This window comes from Melanerpes formicivorus, unplaced genomic scaffold, assembly GCF_026170545.1.
Source record: "Melanerpes formicivorus ecotype bairdi unplaced genomic scaffold, bMelFor1.0.p_v2 SCAF_161, whole genome shotgun sequence".
Lineage (NCBI taxonomy): Eukaryota > Metazoa > Chordata > Aves > Piciformes > Picidae > Melanerpes > Melanerpes formicivorus.
The window spans coordinates 439,774-453,083 of NW_027142513.1; the positions used below are offsets into that span (position 1 = coordinate 439,774).

The 13,310-nt window shown below is 42.3% G+C and overlaps 2 protein-coding genes across 3 annotated transcripts in view; one reads left to right on the top strand and one right to left on the bottom strand.

The window, feature by feature from the left end:
• The first annotated feature begins 930 nt into the window (after window positions 1-930).
• On the top strand, window positions 931-12,224 carry PPIC (peptidylprolyl isomerase C). Its single transcript, XM_068168955.1, has 5 exons — window positions 931-1,053; window positions 5,020-5,133; window positions 5,604-5,697; window positions 7,294-7,478; window positions 10,540-12,224. The coding sequence occupies exons 1-5, from the start codon at window positions 946-948 to the stop codon at window positions 10,666-10,668; spliced, it is 630 nt and encodes a 209-aa protein (XP_068025056.1). The 5' UTR covers window positions 931-945; the 3' UTR covers window positions 10,669-12,224.
• Window positions 12,225-12,263: 39 nt separating this feature from the next.
• The window catches only part of SNX24 (sorting nexin 24), a 104,992-nt gene continuing 103,945 nt past the window's right edge, over window positions 12,264-13,310 (bottom strand). For both annotated transcript variants that reach the window (XM_068168956.1, XM_068168959.1), the window contains one exon: window positions 12,264-13,310. In XM_068168956.1, the coding sequence (XP_068025057.1) occupies window positions 13,240-13,310 (71 nt within the window). In that variant the 3' untranslated portion in view covers window positions 12,264-13,239.

The following is a 13,310-nucleotide window of genomic DNA, read 5'->3' on the forward strand; positions in this document are numbered from 1 at the left end:
TCTCCAGAGGTCCATTTCAACTCCTAAAAACCTATGATCCTGTGAATACCACTTGGGATGCTGTAAAGGATTTCATAGCAGAGAAGGCAACAGGTCACTGCCAAAGGCAAAGTGATTTGGTACACTAGGATATATCTTCCCTGTCTTAGTAGGCAATGATTTGGGAAAGCCATTTACATTTGATGAACCTGTTTGGCACAGCTTCTCAGTGTTCAAAGCCTGGGGTGCTGACATGGGTGCCAAACAGTCCACCTCTGCTGCCAACACAAGGGAAACTTCAAGTTTGACCAGTGCCTTACAGGTTCGTATTTCTACTCAGCACATTACATATGCAAAAAACGACAGACTAACAATCTTCTTTCAACCCCCCCGAGCACCTGCTATTTTGGCTCCTTCACCCACTTGAGGGATCTTTAAGGAACCCTCCCGCGAACATGCATTGCTTAAGTCAAAAGCAGTGATGCGCACCCCCTTACAGCCAACTCCAGCTCCCGTTTGGCGAGGCTGAGCTCCTGAGACCACACAGCATCCTGACACCACTCCACAAAGAACGTGCACAGTGACACCCCACCCCGTCATCACCCGAAATCCAGCCAGGGGTAAAAGGCTCACTATGGCAGCCCTCCTCCTCCCCCGCAAGGAGCGGGAAAACCCACTAGCGTGAAAGCAAGCGGCAGTCACCGCAGCCCTCCGAAGCGCCCATCTCAGCCCAGTCAGGCTTCCCACTGCCACTACCGCCACCGCCTCCTCCTCCCTCCTTCCTTCCCTCCCCGCGTGGCTCCGCAACACCGGACCTAAGCGGGACCAGCTATGACCGTGTAACCACTACCCCGCTGGCCCCCCCGCCACACGGCACGGGAGGAGGCGCCCGACGGCGGGAGGAGGCGCCCGACGGCGGGCGCAGGCGCCGCAGCGCTTTTGCCTCAGCGCCCTCGCTTCAGCGCCATGGCCCGCGGGGGGCCGGCGGCGGTTGTGGGTGCAGTCGTTTGCCTTTGCTTCCTGGCCCCGGCGGCTGAGGGCTTCAAGAAGAGAGGACCCAGCGTCACAGCCAAGGTGACTGTCGCCTGCGGCCGGGGCGACTTTAAAGGCCGGCCGCCGGCGTGAGGCGAGTCGGGATCGGTCGGTCGTGAGGGGGCCGCGGCGTCTCTTTAGCGGGTCCCCAACGGGAGTGTTTATCCTGCCAGCTCTGCGCCTGTTGATGGCGGTTACTGAGGGGGAAGAAGCCGCCTAGCTGCTTTTTGCCCCCATTTTATGGTGCAAAGCTGTTCCGCGCCTTCCTGGGCTGGATTCCGGGCAGAAGGCCCCAGCGGGGTCGGCTTTGGGGAGGGCTTGGACAGGTGCCCTAACTTTCCCGTTTTATACATGTCTCGGGGTAGTTTGCTGAATCTTTTTCGTCATGCCCTCTGTCTGTAGGTGCTGGCACACTTCAGATCTCCAGTTAGCTAAGCCTGCCTCTGGCATACAGAAAGAGTAACTTTAAAATCCGTAATTGCATCCTTGTTCCTGCGGTCTCTGTGATGCTGGAAACAGTTGACGGCTGTGTGGTTGTGACCCCGCTGCTCTGAGCAGTGGGATTTTCACCACTCTGGGGCTCAGTTGTGCCGTGTTTACTTTTTGCTTCCCCCTTCATAGCTGAAACTCCTGGTGGTGCGATGCTGTCTTTACTTCATCCTTGGTTTGTGTTACCTCGTTGCAGCCCATGACAGACTTGGGCACTTGGTGTGCGTTAGAACTGTGCTGGCAGCGAAGCTGTGGAGCAGGACTCAAGAGTGGCTCAGTGTTGCACATCTGTCTCCTTTGTGGTAGGACTGGGGCTTCGCCGTGGGCATATGTGGTAATTAGAGATGGCACTGCCCAAGAGTCATACCTGTGGGCCATGGTGCCTGGCATCGGGATGGGAATGCATTCAGTTATCACAGCACACTGGCATTTTTTCTCAATACATTTTTACTGGTGCAGGAGGTGGGATACCAACTCCTGTTTTGGATAGAGTTTATATTTTTCTGCCTTTGAAGTGTCTTGTCAACCTACACTCAAAAGCGAGTGGTGGTGTTGGTGAAGGATGCCTCCAGCAGGACAAAGCAGGGGCAGAGCTACTTCCCCTGGCATGGCCACAGCTTCCTAAGTCACAGCTAGTGCCTTTGTCTCTGAATTTCATTGCCACCATTATCAACAGCTGTCTATGATTTCATTATCATGAACTTCTAGTCCATGAATTTGATTTTTTTTTTTTTTTTTAGGGCTGTAAATCTCTTACACTTTGGTTGCCAAATCATGTTCTAGCAATATATTTCAGTTGTAACTGAGCATAAAGTACTTTTCTTCTTCAGACCTTTAGCCTGGGATTTCATTTTGTGCCTTTTTCTGATTCTTAGGTTGTGAGACAATGAGAATTGCAGCTGCTGACTTCCCTTGCCCAAGCCAGTCATAATTTTACAGATGTTATGAAATCACACAAGCTCTTACAGCTTGCATAATGTAATTTAGTCTTTCTTCATGCAGAAGATATTCCAGAGTTCTGAGCATTTGTGTTGCCCTTTTTCCTATGTTTTTTTAGTTTGGTTTTATCATTCTTCAGTAGAGAAACCAGAATAATGTGTAGCACTGAGTATGAATGTGCAGTGCAGATGTATACCATGGCATGCGTATGCCCATGGCCTGTCTTTATCTGTTTTTAATTATTTCTAATGTTCGTTTTCATTCTCTGACCTTCACAGCACAAGAGCCAAACTTTTCATCAGGCTGCTCAGGGTGACTCCAGATGTCTTTTCCGACTGGCAGCTGATTTAGGACCCCTAGTTTTGGCTGTACAGTCCTCTTCCACATACAGTATTTTGCATTTATCAGGAATTCACTTGGCATTATGCTAGCTAGTCTCTAGGAAGCATGAGATCTTTCTTTCACAGTCAACTTCCTCCCTCCTCCCCTGCCCCAAATAATTGAATACTCTTGGCTGTTTTGTTCATTTTGATACACACCATCTTGGATAAATCATGTATGAATATGTTCATGAGAACTAACCATTATTGGTGCACACTTTTCATTTCAATCTTGAAATATTTACTACAAGTTTTAAATAAGATGAAATAGTTATATTAATAAGACTGAAAATGCATAGTGTTCTTCAAGAGTTTTTGGCAAAGTATCTGGCCAGATGTTTACTGAGATTTGAGTTTGCTGAGCTGATGAGCTCACTAATGTCTACAGGCTTTTTGACTTCTCTGAGAGCATGAGGAAATATGCTTAAATAAACGTGGCTTCTCTGTGTAAAAATGGCATTCAGGGCTACCAAATATTTCCACATTTGATTTTGTGGCCAGAAATACACATGGATGTGTTATGTGTGGCAGAATTAGGAGGCACAGAACTGTCTAAAAATCCCTAAGCGTGTAGCATAGGTATGTGGAGTGCTAGCAGGAGGACAGGTGTTCCCAAATGCACGATAAGCCAAAGATACGCTTTTTGGAAGTACTAGATTAGCTACTTAGGTGAGCAGCTCTGCTTGAATGAAGCCTTCAGGCAGGGTTAGGTTTAGTGTTTGTAATGAAGTTGTCTCATGTGCCCTGTGAAAGTGTTTGATGTTACTGCTGTCTTGGTAGCCTTGGCTGTATTTTTCATATATGCTTATGTATTTCAGGCAGTCTTCCAGGCAAAATAGAATGCAGTTAGAATAGGCAGGCAGGGAATACCCCTTACCTAGATAGCCCTGGCGGCAAAATTTAGAGTTGTGTTTATAAAAATGTTAAGAAGTTAGTGAAAGTGTGCTGTTAATACCTTGGGAGCCATACATCTAAGAAGTGTATTATTTAGTGCCAAGAAAATGAATGAGGTGTATCAAAAGGAATTTTATTTTCTTTATAGGGCTTTTATAGCATTAGCCAAAAGTTCAACAGTCAAAACCACATGAAGGATCAAGAAACAGTAGAAACGTTTAGTAGGAGAGTGTGAAAGAGGCATTCACATTGGAGAGACTGTGGTAATTTTTTATCATTATTGGACTAATTTCTTAGCGTTGCAGACAAATAATACTTGGTTGAGTGCCACAAGGAACAGCAAATACCACATCATAGGAATACATATTGCTGTTTCCTAGAAGTCGTAATAGCCTTTATGTAACTTTTTTAGAACTTCAAAATGCCTCATTTCCTGACAGCTGTTCCTATTTTCAGTAATTCTTGGAACATTTTTGCACGTTCAAATACACATTCATGTAGTCTGAACTATATTAAAATGCTTTATTTGCCTTTTTGAAGTTGCTTTTTAGCAACATCTACATTGAATCTTTTAGGCAATCAGCTGATTAATGTAGACTGGTTATTTCTCTGGAAGGTTTGAATTCATGTTCAGGAGAGTGACTCCTTACTTGAGCTCTAGGATTTTCTTCCGATTATTGGTCAAGTTTAATGAAATATAACCTAAATCATACACATACTAATGCCTAAAGCAGTGAAGATTATGAGTGGATAGCAAACTATCGTTTGTAGGGAGTGGCAATTCCCTGTTCCTGTTCACCACACTGGAATAGCACTGTTGTTCTTCCTAACTTATTCATCTTTTCCTTACAGTTTTAAAGACTTGTGTCTGGGAAAAATCTCAGTTGGTAGCACATAAGACCCTTAATGGGAAGGTCGTGAGTTCAAGCCCTGCAGTGGGCAGTAGTGTCTTCCCTACTCTAGTGGTGAGGTCTGTGGTGACAGGTTGGACTCGATGATCTTTGAGGTCCCTTCCAACCTTAGGAATACTGAATGTCTACCTTCAAACTTGTGATACAGCAGTCTAACTGAGCCTTTTAGAGCACTAAGAATCAAAATGTATAGTTACCTGTTCTCAAACTGTTTTCTACATAACCCGATTTCTGTAGCTCTGAAATTATTTTTAACAGCACCCTCAGTAACTGAAGGATATTATTAATATTGACCAGTCAGAAGCAGTTTCTTATCACCTTGTGCTTTCAAAGCTTGACCTTTTTGTTGTGCTCATGTTTGTATCACCTTTGTTCTCTTACAAAACAATGTTCAGGTGTTCTTTGATGTGAAGATTGGAGACAAAGATGTTGGCAGAATTGTAATTGGATTGTTTGGAAAAGTTGTCCCAAAGACTGTGGAAAACTTCATTGTACTGGCAACTGGAGAAGTACGTTTGCAGTTTTCTTCCACTGTATACTCTGGCTTGGATTGGGAAGTAAATACTGGTTTAATTCTGTTTGAATTCTGAATTGAAAAATCTTAATGCAGTGGATCTTGGACAAGAGTGCCATCCCCAAGGCTGTGCAGTGGTGTGGCTTCTCAAGTTCTTGGGGCTTGGTTTCACAAGAGGCAGTTATAAGATGGTTGGATATCACCACCTCACGTCATTGCTGCCGTGCATATCTAGCATTTAGAAGTACCATGGTCAGATACCAGTCAAACAAAGATCATGGCTTTAATCATCTGAATAATACCGTCTCGGGGGTAGTGTAGCCCAGCTGCATTCATGAGCATCTGCTTCTTGCCAGTATCTGTCTCCAGTGCTGGTATATTCTGTCAAATCTGGCCGTTCACCACAGGCATATTTCCATAGACTGGGATGTTACATTAATGTAAAGAATTATTTCATTCTCTTAGAGAGGATATGGATACAAAGGAAGTAAATTTCATCGTGTGATCAAAGACTTCATGATTCAAGGAGGAGACTTTACAGCCGGAGATGGATCAGGAGGTAACATGCTTAGTATCTTCCAGGTTCCCTTTCCTTTTGTCAGATGCCTTCTGAAATGATGGGCAAACCAGCATATCAGAAAAATAAAATAAAATAATTGGTTTAGAACATGTAGTACTTTTGCAAGCATCTTAGAACATAAGCTGCAAATATTTGTGTTACCTGATTATGTCTAGAGCTTTCTTTGTCCTCAGTTTTTGCAGATAGCCTTTCTTCTGTCCATGTCTTGTCCCTGTTCAAGAAGCATGGCTTTGCATGGTGGGCTGGAGCTATGCGACCGGCCAAGTTGCTCGTACAACATGCTGTCTCCAAAAGATGGATGTCTTCATCCTTCCCCTGCTCTGGCTTTTTGACAGCACTTCCTCCCTGAGGCAGTCATTGCTTGCATGTGTACGTGAACCAGTTCAAGTCATCCAGCAGAGAACTAATCTGTGATGAAGCAGTGAGAGCACATAGAGGGAAGGCAGGCAGGGAAGGAATAGGGTGCCCTCTCTGTTCTGTGGAACCTTCTGAAATGTGCTATGGAGGGAATTTCAAAACAGAGGTATAGAAATTAGAAAATGAGGGTCACACCTTCTCCGCTTTTTTCTTTTACTAAACTTTAAAGCATAAACTTGCTAGTGGTATGAATTCTGGCTATGTGTACCACTTCTCCCTCCTGAGTCTTTAGAAGATGCTCTGGCCAATGAGGGCAATCCCTTGCATTGCATGCATTCTGGCTTCTGATTTCTTCTCTTCCTTTGCACGCACATTCTTCAGGTGCTTCGATTTCAACTGTCTGTGTACAATGTTAGTGATTTCCCTGCTGGAACAGAATGGAAAACACACATTCCTTTTCCTTTCAGTGAACAATTTGGAAGGCTAAAACATCAAAGGCACAGTGTTAGCATTAAAGGTAGGCAATGTTTGTTTGGCAGCTAGTACTGCTTATTGGGATAGTGTCTGGCAGTGTTGGGAGCAGTGTCCCTGATGTGCTAGGCAATAATGACAAATAATGAGACAGCCTTCTCTTTTCAAAGTAATGGTGGCTGAAACATGTCTCAAATGTTCTTTCTCCGAACTCTTTGCAAAACATCAAAATCTGTATGTAACGACGGAACAAATCCACAGTGAGTCTTTTAGGCTACTATTTGTCTTCACATATTTCTAAACATGTCTAAAGCAATTTTTATTTAGGAGGATAAGCTGTAAAACAAGACTAAAATTGTCACAAAACATGGCAACCTTATTTTTAGTGGTTATAATTAAGCAATTTAAATTTGTTGAACAGAGTGAAGTATACTGTTGTTCAGTGGTGTATGTAAGGAGGATCTGTGGAGGTACTCTGCTTGTTAAATTTGAAGGATAAAACATCATCAGCTTTAAAGTATTTTCTCATGATATGTGGTGGTTTAGCTTATTATTTTTTTCTTTACCCTGAAAATGCTTTTAGTTACAGAATCACTGGCAATTGAACAGTGACATTCCTGTGCTTACTCAAACAATGAATCTTGAAGTCCAGAATGTACACTTTATTTTCCCCATGTTTTAAACAAAAGCAGGTTTGGTTTATTTTCTAATTTTTTTAAAAGTTTGCTTTCTTATTTTGTGTCTTAGGAAGAAGCATCTATGGAGAGAGGTTTCCAGATGAGAACTTCAAGCTCAAACATTATGGAATAGGATGGGTTAGCATGGCTAATTCTGGCCCAGACACCAATGGATCTCAGTTCTTCATCAGTGTGACAAAGCCTTCCTGGTTAGATGGAAAACATGTAGTATTTGGCAAAGTTCTTGATGGAATGGTAAGTTAAAAACAGTGGTGAGAAAACATGGACTAATTCTGCCATCTTGTATCTGTTTTAGCTTAACTTAAACCATTGAGGGTCAAAACAATTGAGTGTTTATCTAATATGTACATGGTAGAAAATGGTTGTGAGGAGCCTGGAGCTGGATGATTTAGAACTGAAACAGCCAATTGTGACTGCAGAAATGGAAACTTAAATTATGCCTTTGCCTTTCACAGCTGTTGTTTCAGACCACTAGCCACTGAAATCAACACTGACACCATTGCAGATTACAAATGGTCCTCCTTTCACTAACATTGTAAGCCATGAAATAATTGTATTTCTGCAAGCTAACATCTAATTTTCTAGTGTGTGCTCGTTATGGGTAACACTTTCACTGTTAGGGTTTTTAGAAGCATGTGAAATACACAAACACATGTCTCTCCAATAAGGAAAAGATTATGTAATCCCCTCAATCTGTCCACATCTGCAAAACTAATCAAAGGCCAAATAGAAGCTTAAAAAAGGTACTACCAACTGATTATACTTTTAGTTTTCCTTTTAAATTATTCCATTTAATCTGTCTTCTGAAATGAATGGTGGAGACATGAAGTACTGCACTGACCACTTCTTTAGAGTTTGAAAACCTCTCTGGAACACTTGCCTCCCACTCCCATGTTCATATTGAATTCAGCAGTAGCTGAAACTTTTGGAGGAGAGGGTTAGTGGACAAATACCAAAAGACAAGTAGCCAGTATTCCAAACTGAATTTTCTTCATTAAAAATACTGCTTTGATTAGTGCCTAGCATGAGGTTGGTAGTTTACCTCCTGTCTGTCGGCCATGGTGCCACGCTAAACTCTGTGTGTATGCTGTGCTAAAGGTAAAAGCAGTCATCAGGTCTCTTGAAGCATGGTTATGATGTAGAAAAATAGTTACTGCTTATCTTGTATAATGTCTGGATTCACTTTTCTGCTCATAGGCAGCAGATGGACCATGTATGTGCAGGGCTGATCAGCAGAAAGGATATTTCCGGTTAGAATCACAGAATCGTAAAATCATTTTGGTTGGAAAAGACCTTTAAAATTATTAACGCTGACAATTACCTGATTTTACCAAGTTTGGTGCTAAAACATGTCCCTTAGCACCACATCTCTGCATCTTTTGTACACTTCCAGGGATGGGGATTAAGCCACTTCCCTGAGGAGCCTATTCTAGTGCTTGATAAATCTTTCAGTGAGTAAGTTTCTTCTAATACTAGAGAAAAGGCCTTATGAGGAGCAGCTAAGGGAACTGGGATTGTTTAGTCAGGAGAACAGGAGCCTGATGGGAGACCTCATTGCTCTTTACAAGTGCCTGAAAGGAGGTTGTAGTGAGATGAGTGTTAGTCTCTTCTCTGAAGAAACTAGCAGTAGGATGAGAGAAAATAGCCTCAGGTTGTGCCAGGGAAGGTTTAGGTTGGATAGTAGAAAAAATTACGGGAAGAGCAGTCAGGCATTGGAATGGGCTGCCCAGAGAGGTGGAGAAATTACCTTCCCTGGAGGTGTTCAGAAAACTTGTAGGCAAGGGTAGTTGAATTCCAGAATCTTTAAGATTTTTCAGTTGCTCCCCTGCTGAAACTGAGGCTATTTCTTCATGTCCTGTCACTTGTTACTAGGGAGTAGAGACTGACTCCTTTGGGCAGTTGTAGAGAGTAATAAGGTCTTCCCTCAGCATCTTTTTATCCAGACTATACAACCCCAGTTCCCTCAGCTGTTTCTCAAAACACCTGTTCTCCACATGCTTCACCAGCTTCATTGTCCTTTTCTGGATGCATTCCAGCACCTCAATGTCTTTCTTGTAGTGAAGGCCCCAAAACTGAATGCAGTACTCAAGGTGTGGCTTCATCAGTGCTGAGTACAGAGGGAATCACTTCCCTGGTCCTGTCTGGTCACACTGTTGTTGATGCAGACCAGGATGCTGTTGGCCTTCTTGGCCACTTGAGCACACTGCTGGCTTATGTTCAGATGGCTATCAACCTGCAGATCCAGGTCTTTCTCTGCCAGGCAGCTTTCCAGCAACTGTCCTCCAAGCCTGTAGCACTGCATGCAGTTGTTTTGACCCAGGTGCAGGACCCAACACTTTACCTTGTTGAATCTCATACAGTTGGTCTCAGCCCATCAGTCCAGCCTGTCGAGGTCCTCTGCAGTGTTCCCACCCTCAAGCAGATCAATACTCCCAGCTTTGTGGCATCTGTAATCTTACTAAGGGTGCCCTTGATTCCCTCATCCAGACCACTGATAAAGATACTAAAAAGAACTGGCCCCAGCACTGAGCCCTGGGGAGCACCACTTGTGACCAACTGTCAGCTGGGTTTAATTCCATTCAGCACCACTTTTTAGGCCCAGCTGGTTTTTCACACAGAAAAGCACCCACCCATCCAGCCCATGAATAGCCAGTTTCTCTGTGAGGATACTGTGGGAGACAGTGTCAAAGGCTTTACTAAAGTCCAGATGAAAAACATCCACAGCCTTTCTCCCATCCACTAAGTGGGTTACCTTGTCATAAAAGGAGATCAGGTTCATTGTGCAGGACTTGCCCTTCATGAACCCATGCTGACTGGGCCTGATCACATGGTGGACCTGCACATGCTGTACAGTGGCACTCAGGATGATCTGCCCCATGACTGTCCCTGGCACTGAGGTCAGACTGACAGGTCTGTAGCTCTGCAGGTCCTCCTTCCAGCTCTTCTTGTAGATGGATGTCACATTTGCCAACCTCCAGTCAGCTGGGACATCCCCACTTAGCCAGAACCCTTCATAATAGTTGTCTTGGCTGCAAGTGTTTTGCAGAAGGCCTAACAGACTTCCATGCCTTTCTGTTAGCTGTGTGTGTGGTTGCCAAGTAGTACAGCAGTAAGTGTGGGGAAAAAAACCCCAAACATATACAGGAACTCAGCACAATAAAGGTTTTTTTTTCAGAAACTGCTTAAAAAATAGTAATGGTTGGGGCACTTAGTTGTTTATCTGGTACCAGACTTTGAGCCACTGGAGTTTCCTTGGCTACTTTGAACTCACTCTTTTCTTCTTTTTTTTTAACAGTCAGTGGTGCACTCGATAGAACTCCAGCAGACAGACGAACATGACCGACCCCTTCAAGACTGTGTGATTGTGAACAGTGGCAAAATAACTGTTAAAGAACCTTTTGTAGTCGAAGTAGGTGACTGGTGAGGCCAGCAGTCAGAATGGAAACTAAAAATCACTTTTCCTTAAGGCCTGTTTTCAACCGGTCTCAACGATCCATTGACATTTCTCTTCAAAACATATGAGGATATACTTGCAGTATGTATCATTTGCCAAATACCTGTATGATATAACCATTTCTTTAACAACTTGTTGGAACTATCACTCCTTGAAATTCAAAACATCCCACTAAATGCTAGATCTTATGGAAAGTCTTAACAAAAAAATCCAGTACTTCACTGTTTCAAGGTTTGAAATGCAGTAATTTGGTCCTCTGTGGAAAATTTTGCAGTATTTGTTTCTGCCTTTTCAACTGAAAAGACTGTTTTCTGTAACACATTCAGCATTTTTAAAAATGAAAAAAAAGAAAAAAGTAAAATACAGAAGTGTTTTGAATAAACTTTGATTTCAAAGAAATACTTAAATGAAGAGGGTTTTTTTATTCCTCCCCATCCCAGAGAATCAACCTCAGTTGATTCTGCAAAATAAGCAGGGGGCGCTGCTTTCCAGATGAGTTTGTAAAGCTAGCAGGGATGGCAAATACCTGACAAGGTTACAGTTTCTGCTGTCGTTCAAAATACTACAGAGGTCGCATACAATCCTGTTAAATAAGATCACCATTAGAAATGGATTAAAACAGAAGAATGCTTGTTTTACAGAAAGGTGAATTTTCTAACACCTAGGTAATGTTACTTGTGCTAAAGCTCAAGTGCTTTTTCTTGCAGTTTTGCTGTATGTCAGAGATGCGAGTTTAGGTTCATTATTTTTTGTAATGCTGCTCAAATAACCCTTAAGATGACAGCTTAACTGGATAGCTTTTCAACAAGGTCAACATCAGGTATCACTTACAGACAGCTGTGTTTGTTGGGTGCTATAATGAGTTACATAGTGCTCCACAGGAAAGAGATGTGGATTTTTTCTCTTGAGTTTCCAGTGGTTTACAACTCTAGATCAAAGAGCAATGCTGAGCTCTGATAAAGGATGCTTCTGCCCATGCAGTAGGCAGCACACCACTGATTCCTGGAGTGATGTGTTTTCTAAGGGCTGTCCTGGAGCTTCTATGAGATATCCAGAATCTGAGTAACAGAGTAATATTACACCAGGGAAAAGGGAAAATGCTGTAGGGAGGTATTTGCCTTGGTTCCTCCTGACATATCATTTGTATTTTCAGGGGTGCTTCTACTGATTCACCATTCACAGTCCTGGTTTCTCTCCCCAGGGTAAATATGGACACTTTTATTTTCAGAGACCTGTGAAAATGTTACCATCTTCAAAATGGAGCCATATGAGACCTTGTCAGGCAGGCCTCTAAATTTGCCTAATACTAGGCAATCTGACTTCTATTTTACCCTGATTCAGTTTGCTACTTAATGGCTCTTCAATTACACTGAATGTTTTCCCCATGAGATAAACCTTTCTAAGCCTAGCATGGTCAGACAGCATGGTGCTGAGAGTTTTAAATGAGCAGACACCTAGGTATTATCTCATGCGTCTTGTGGAGCAAGCAGTAAGATCCATCTCTGATGTCACCAGCTCAGACAAATGTCATGTTTGAAACACACCAAAAATACACTGAAGCAGTGCTTTTAGGTTCTAGTAATTTATTTTCTCATGTCCAGTTGCACACATACAAACTTCCAGTTAAATCTGAACAAATACCTGTATATGTGTGTATATTTATTCATGTATCAGTTTTAGTTTCATTATTTTACTACTTAATCATATTCTTGCTTTAGCTTACCACAGAGCACTCTGCTCTGTTACTTAAGATATGGAATACAGTTTGCAAGTTGATGCGGAGATGCAGAAATGCCATGTTAAATCTGGTAGACAAAATAATTTCAACTGAACTCTAGAGAGTTTCCTGAGAAAGCTGTATTTCAAAATGTGGAAGCATGCTTTCCAATGAAAACTCTCCATACACCTGCACCAGCTCTTTTCCACCTGGTATTAAGGAGCAGATTCAAAATAATTTAAGAAAAATTAATAAAATAAGTGGCTTTCAATTTCTTCTTGCTGTAAGTTTTATTGTTTTGGCAATTTCTGACACACTCTTCAGTGCCAGCACTTTTAATCCATCCACTGCCAGCAATGGGTAATGCACTGGGAAAAACATCCTGGTGCAAAAACGCTTAGTGTAATGTATGATAGAAATCACAGAAATAATTAGTAAAGCATTCAATTTTATTCAAAGGTTTAGCACCAGGCTTGGTAGAGTTAGAAGACAGTTGGACTTGATGATCTTAAAGGTCTTTTTCCAACAGGCAAGATTCTCTGCTGAAGGTTAGTGTAATTCAGTGTATGGCTTTTAGTGTTAAATACAGCATGTCAATACATAAAAGGTATAAATAACTTCAGTACTGTTGTTTCCATAGTTTTTTTTAAAAGCAAGTGTAGTGACATTGATTTTATTTTAAAAGGTATAATGCTTGAACCTAAACTGAGGCTTGTACCTCTTGCTTCTGAGCGGAATTTTCACATCACAGAATTTTGTTCCTGTTAATTCCACTAAAAATTACTTGGAAACTTGCTTCAGTTTCTTCTAGCCGTGCATCACTTCTACCTAAGCAGTAAATGAGGGTAGAATATTCCATGTAGAATGCCTTCTATAACTACATTTGGAAAGTCAT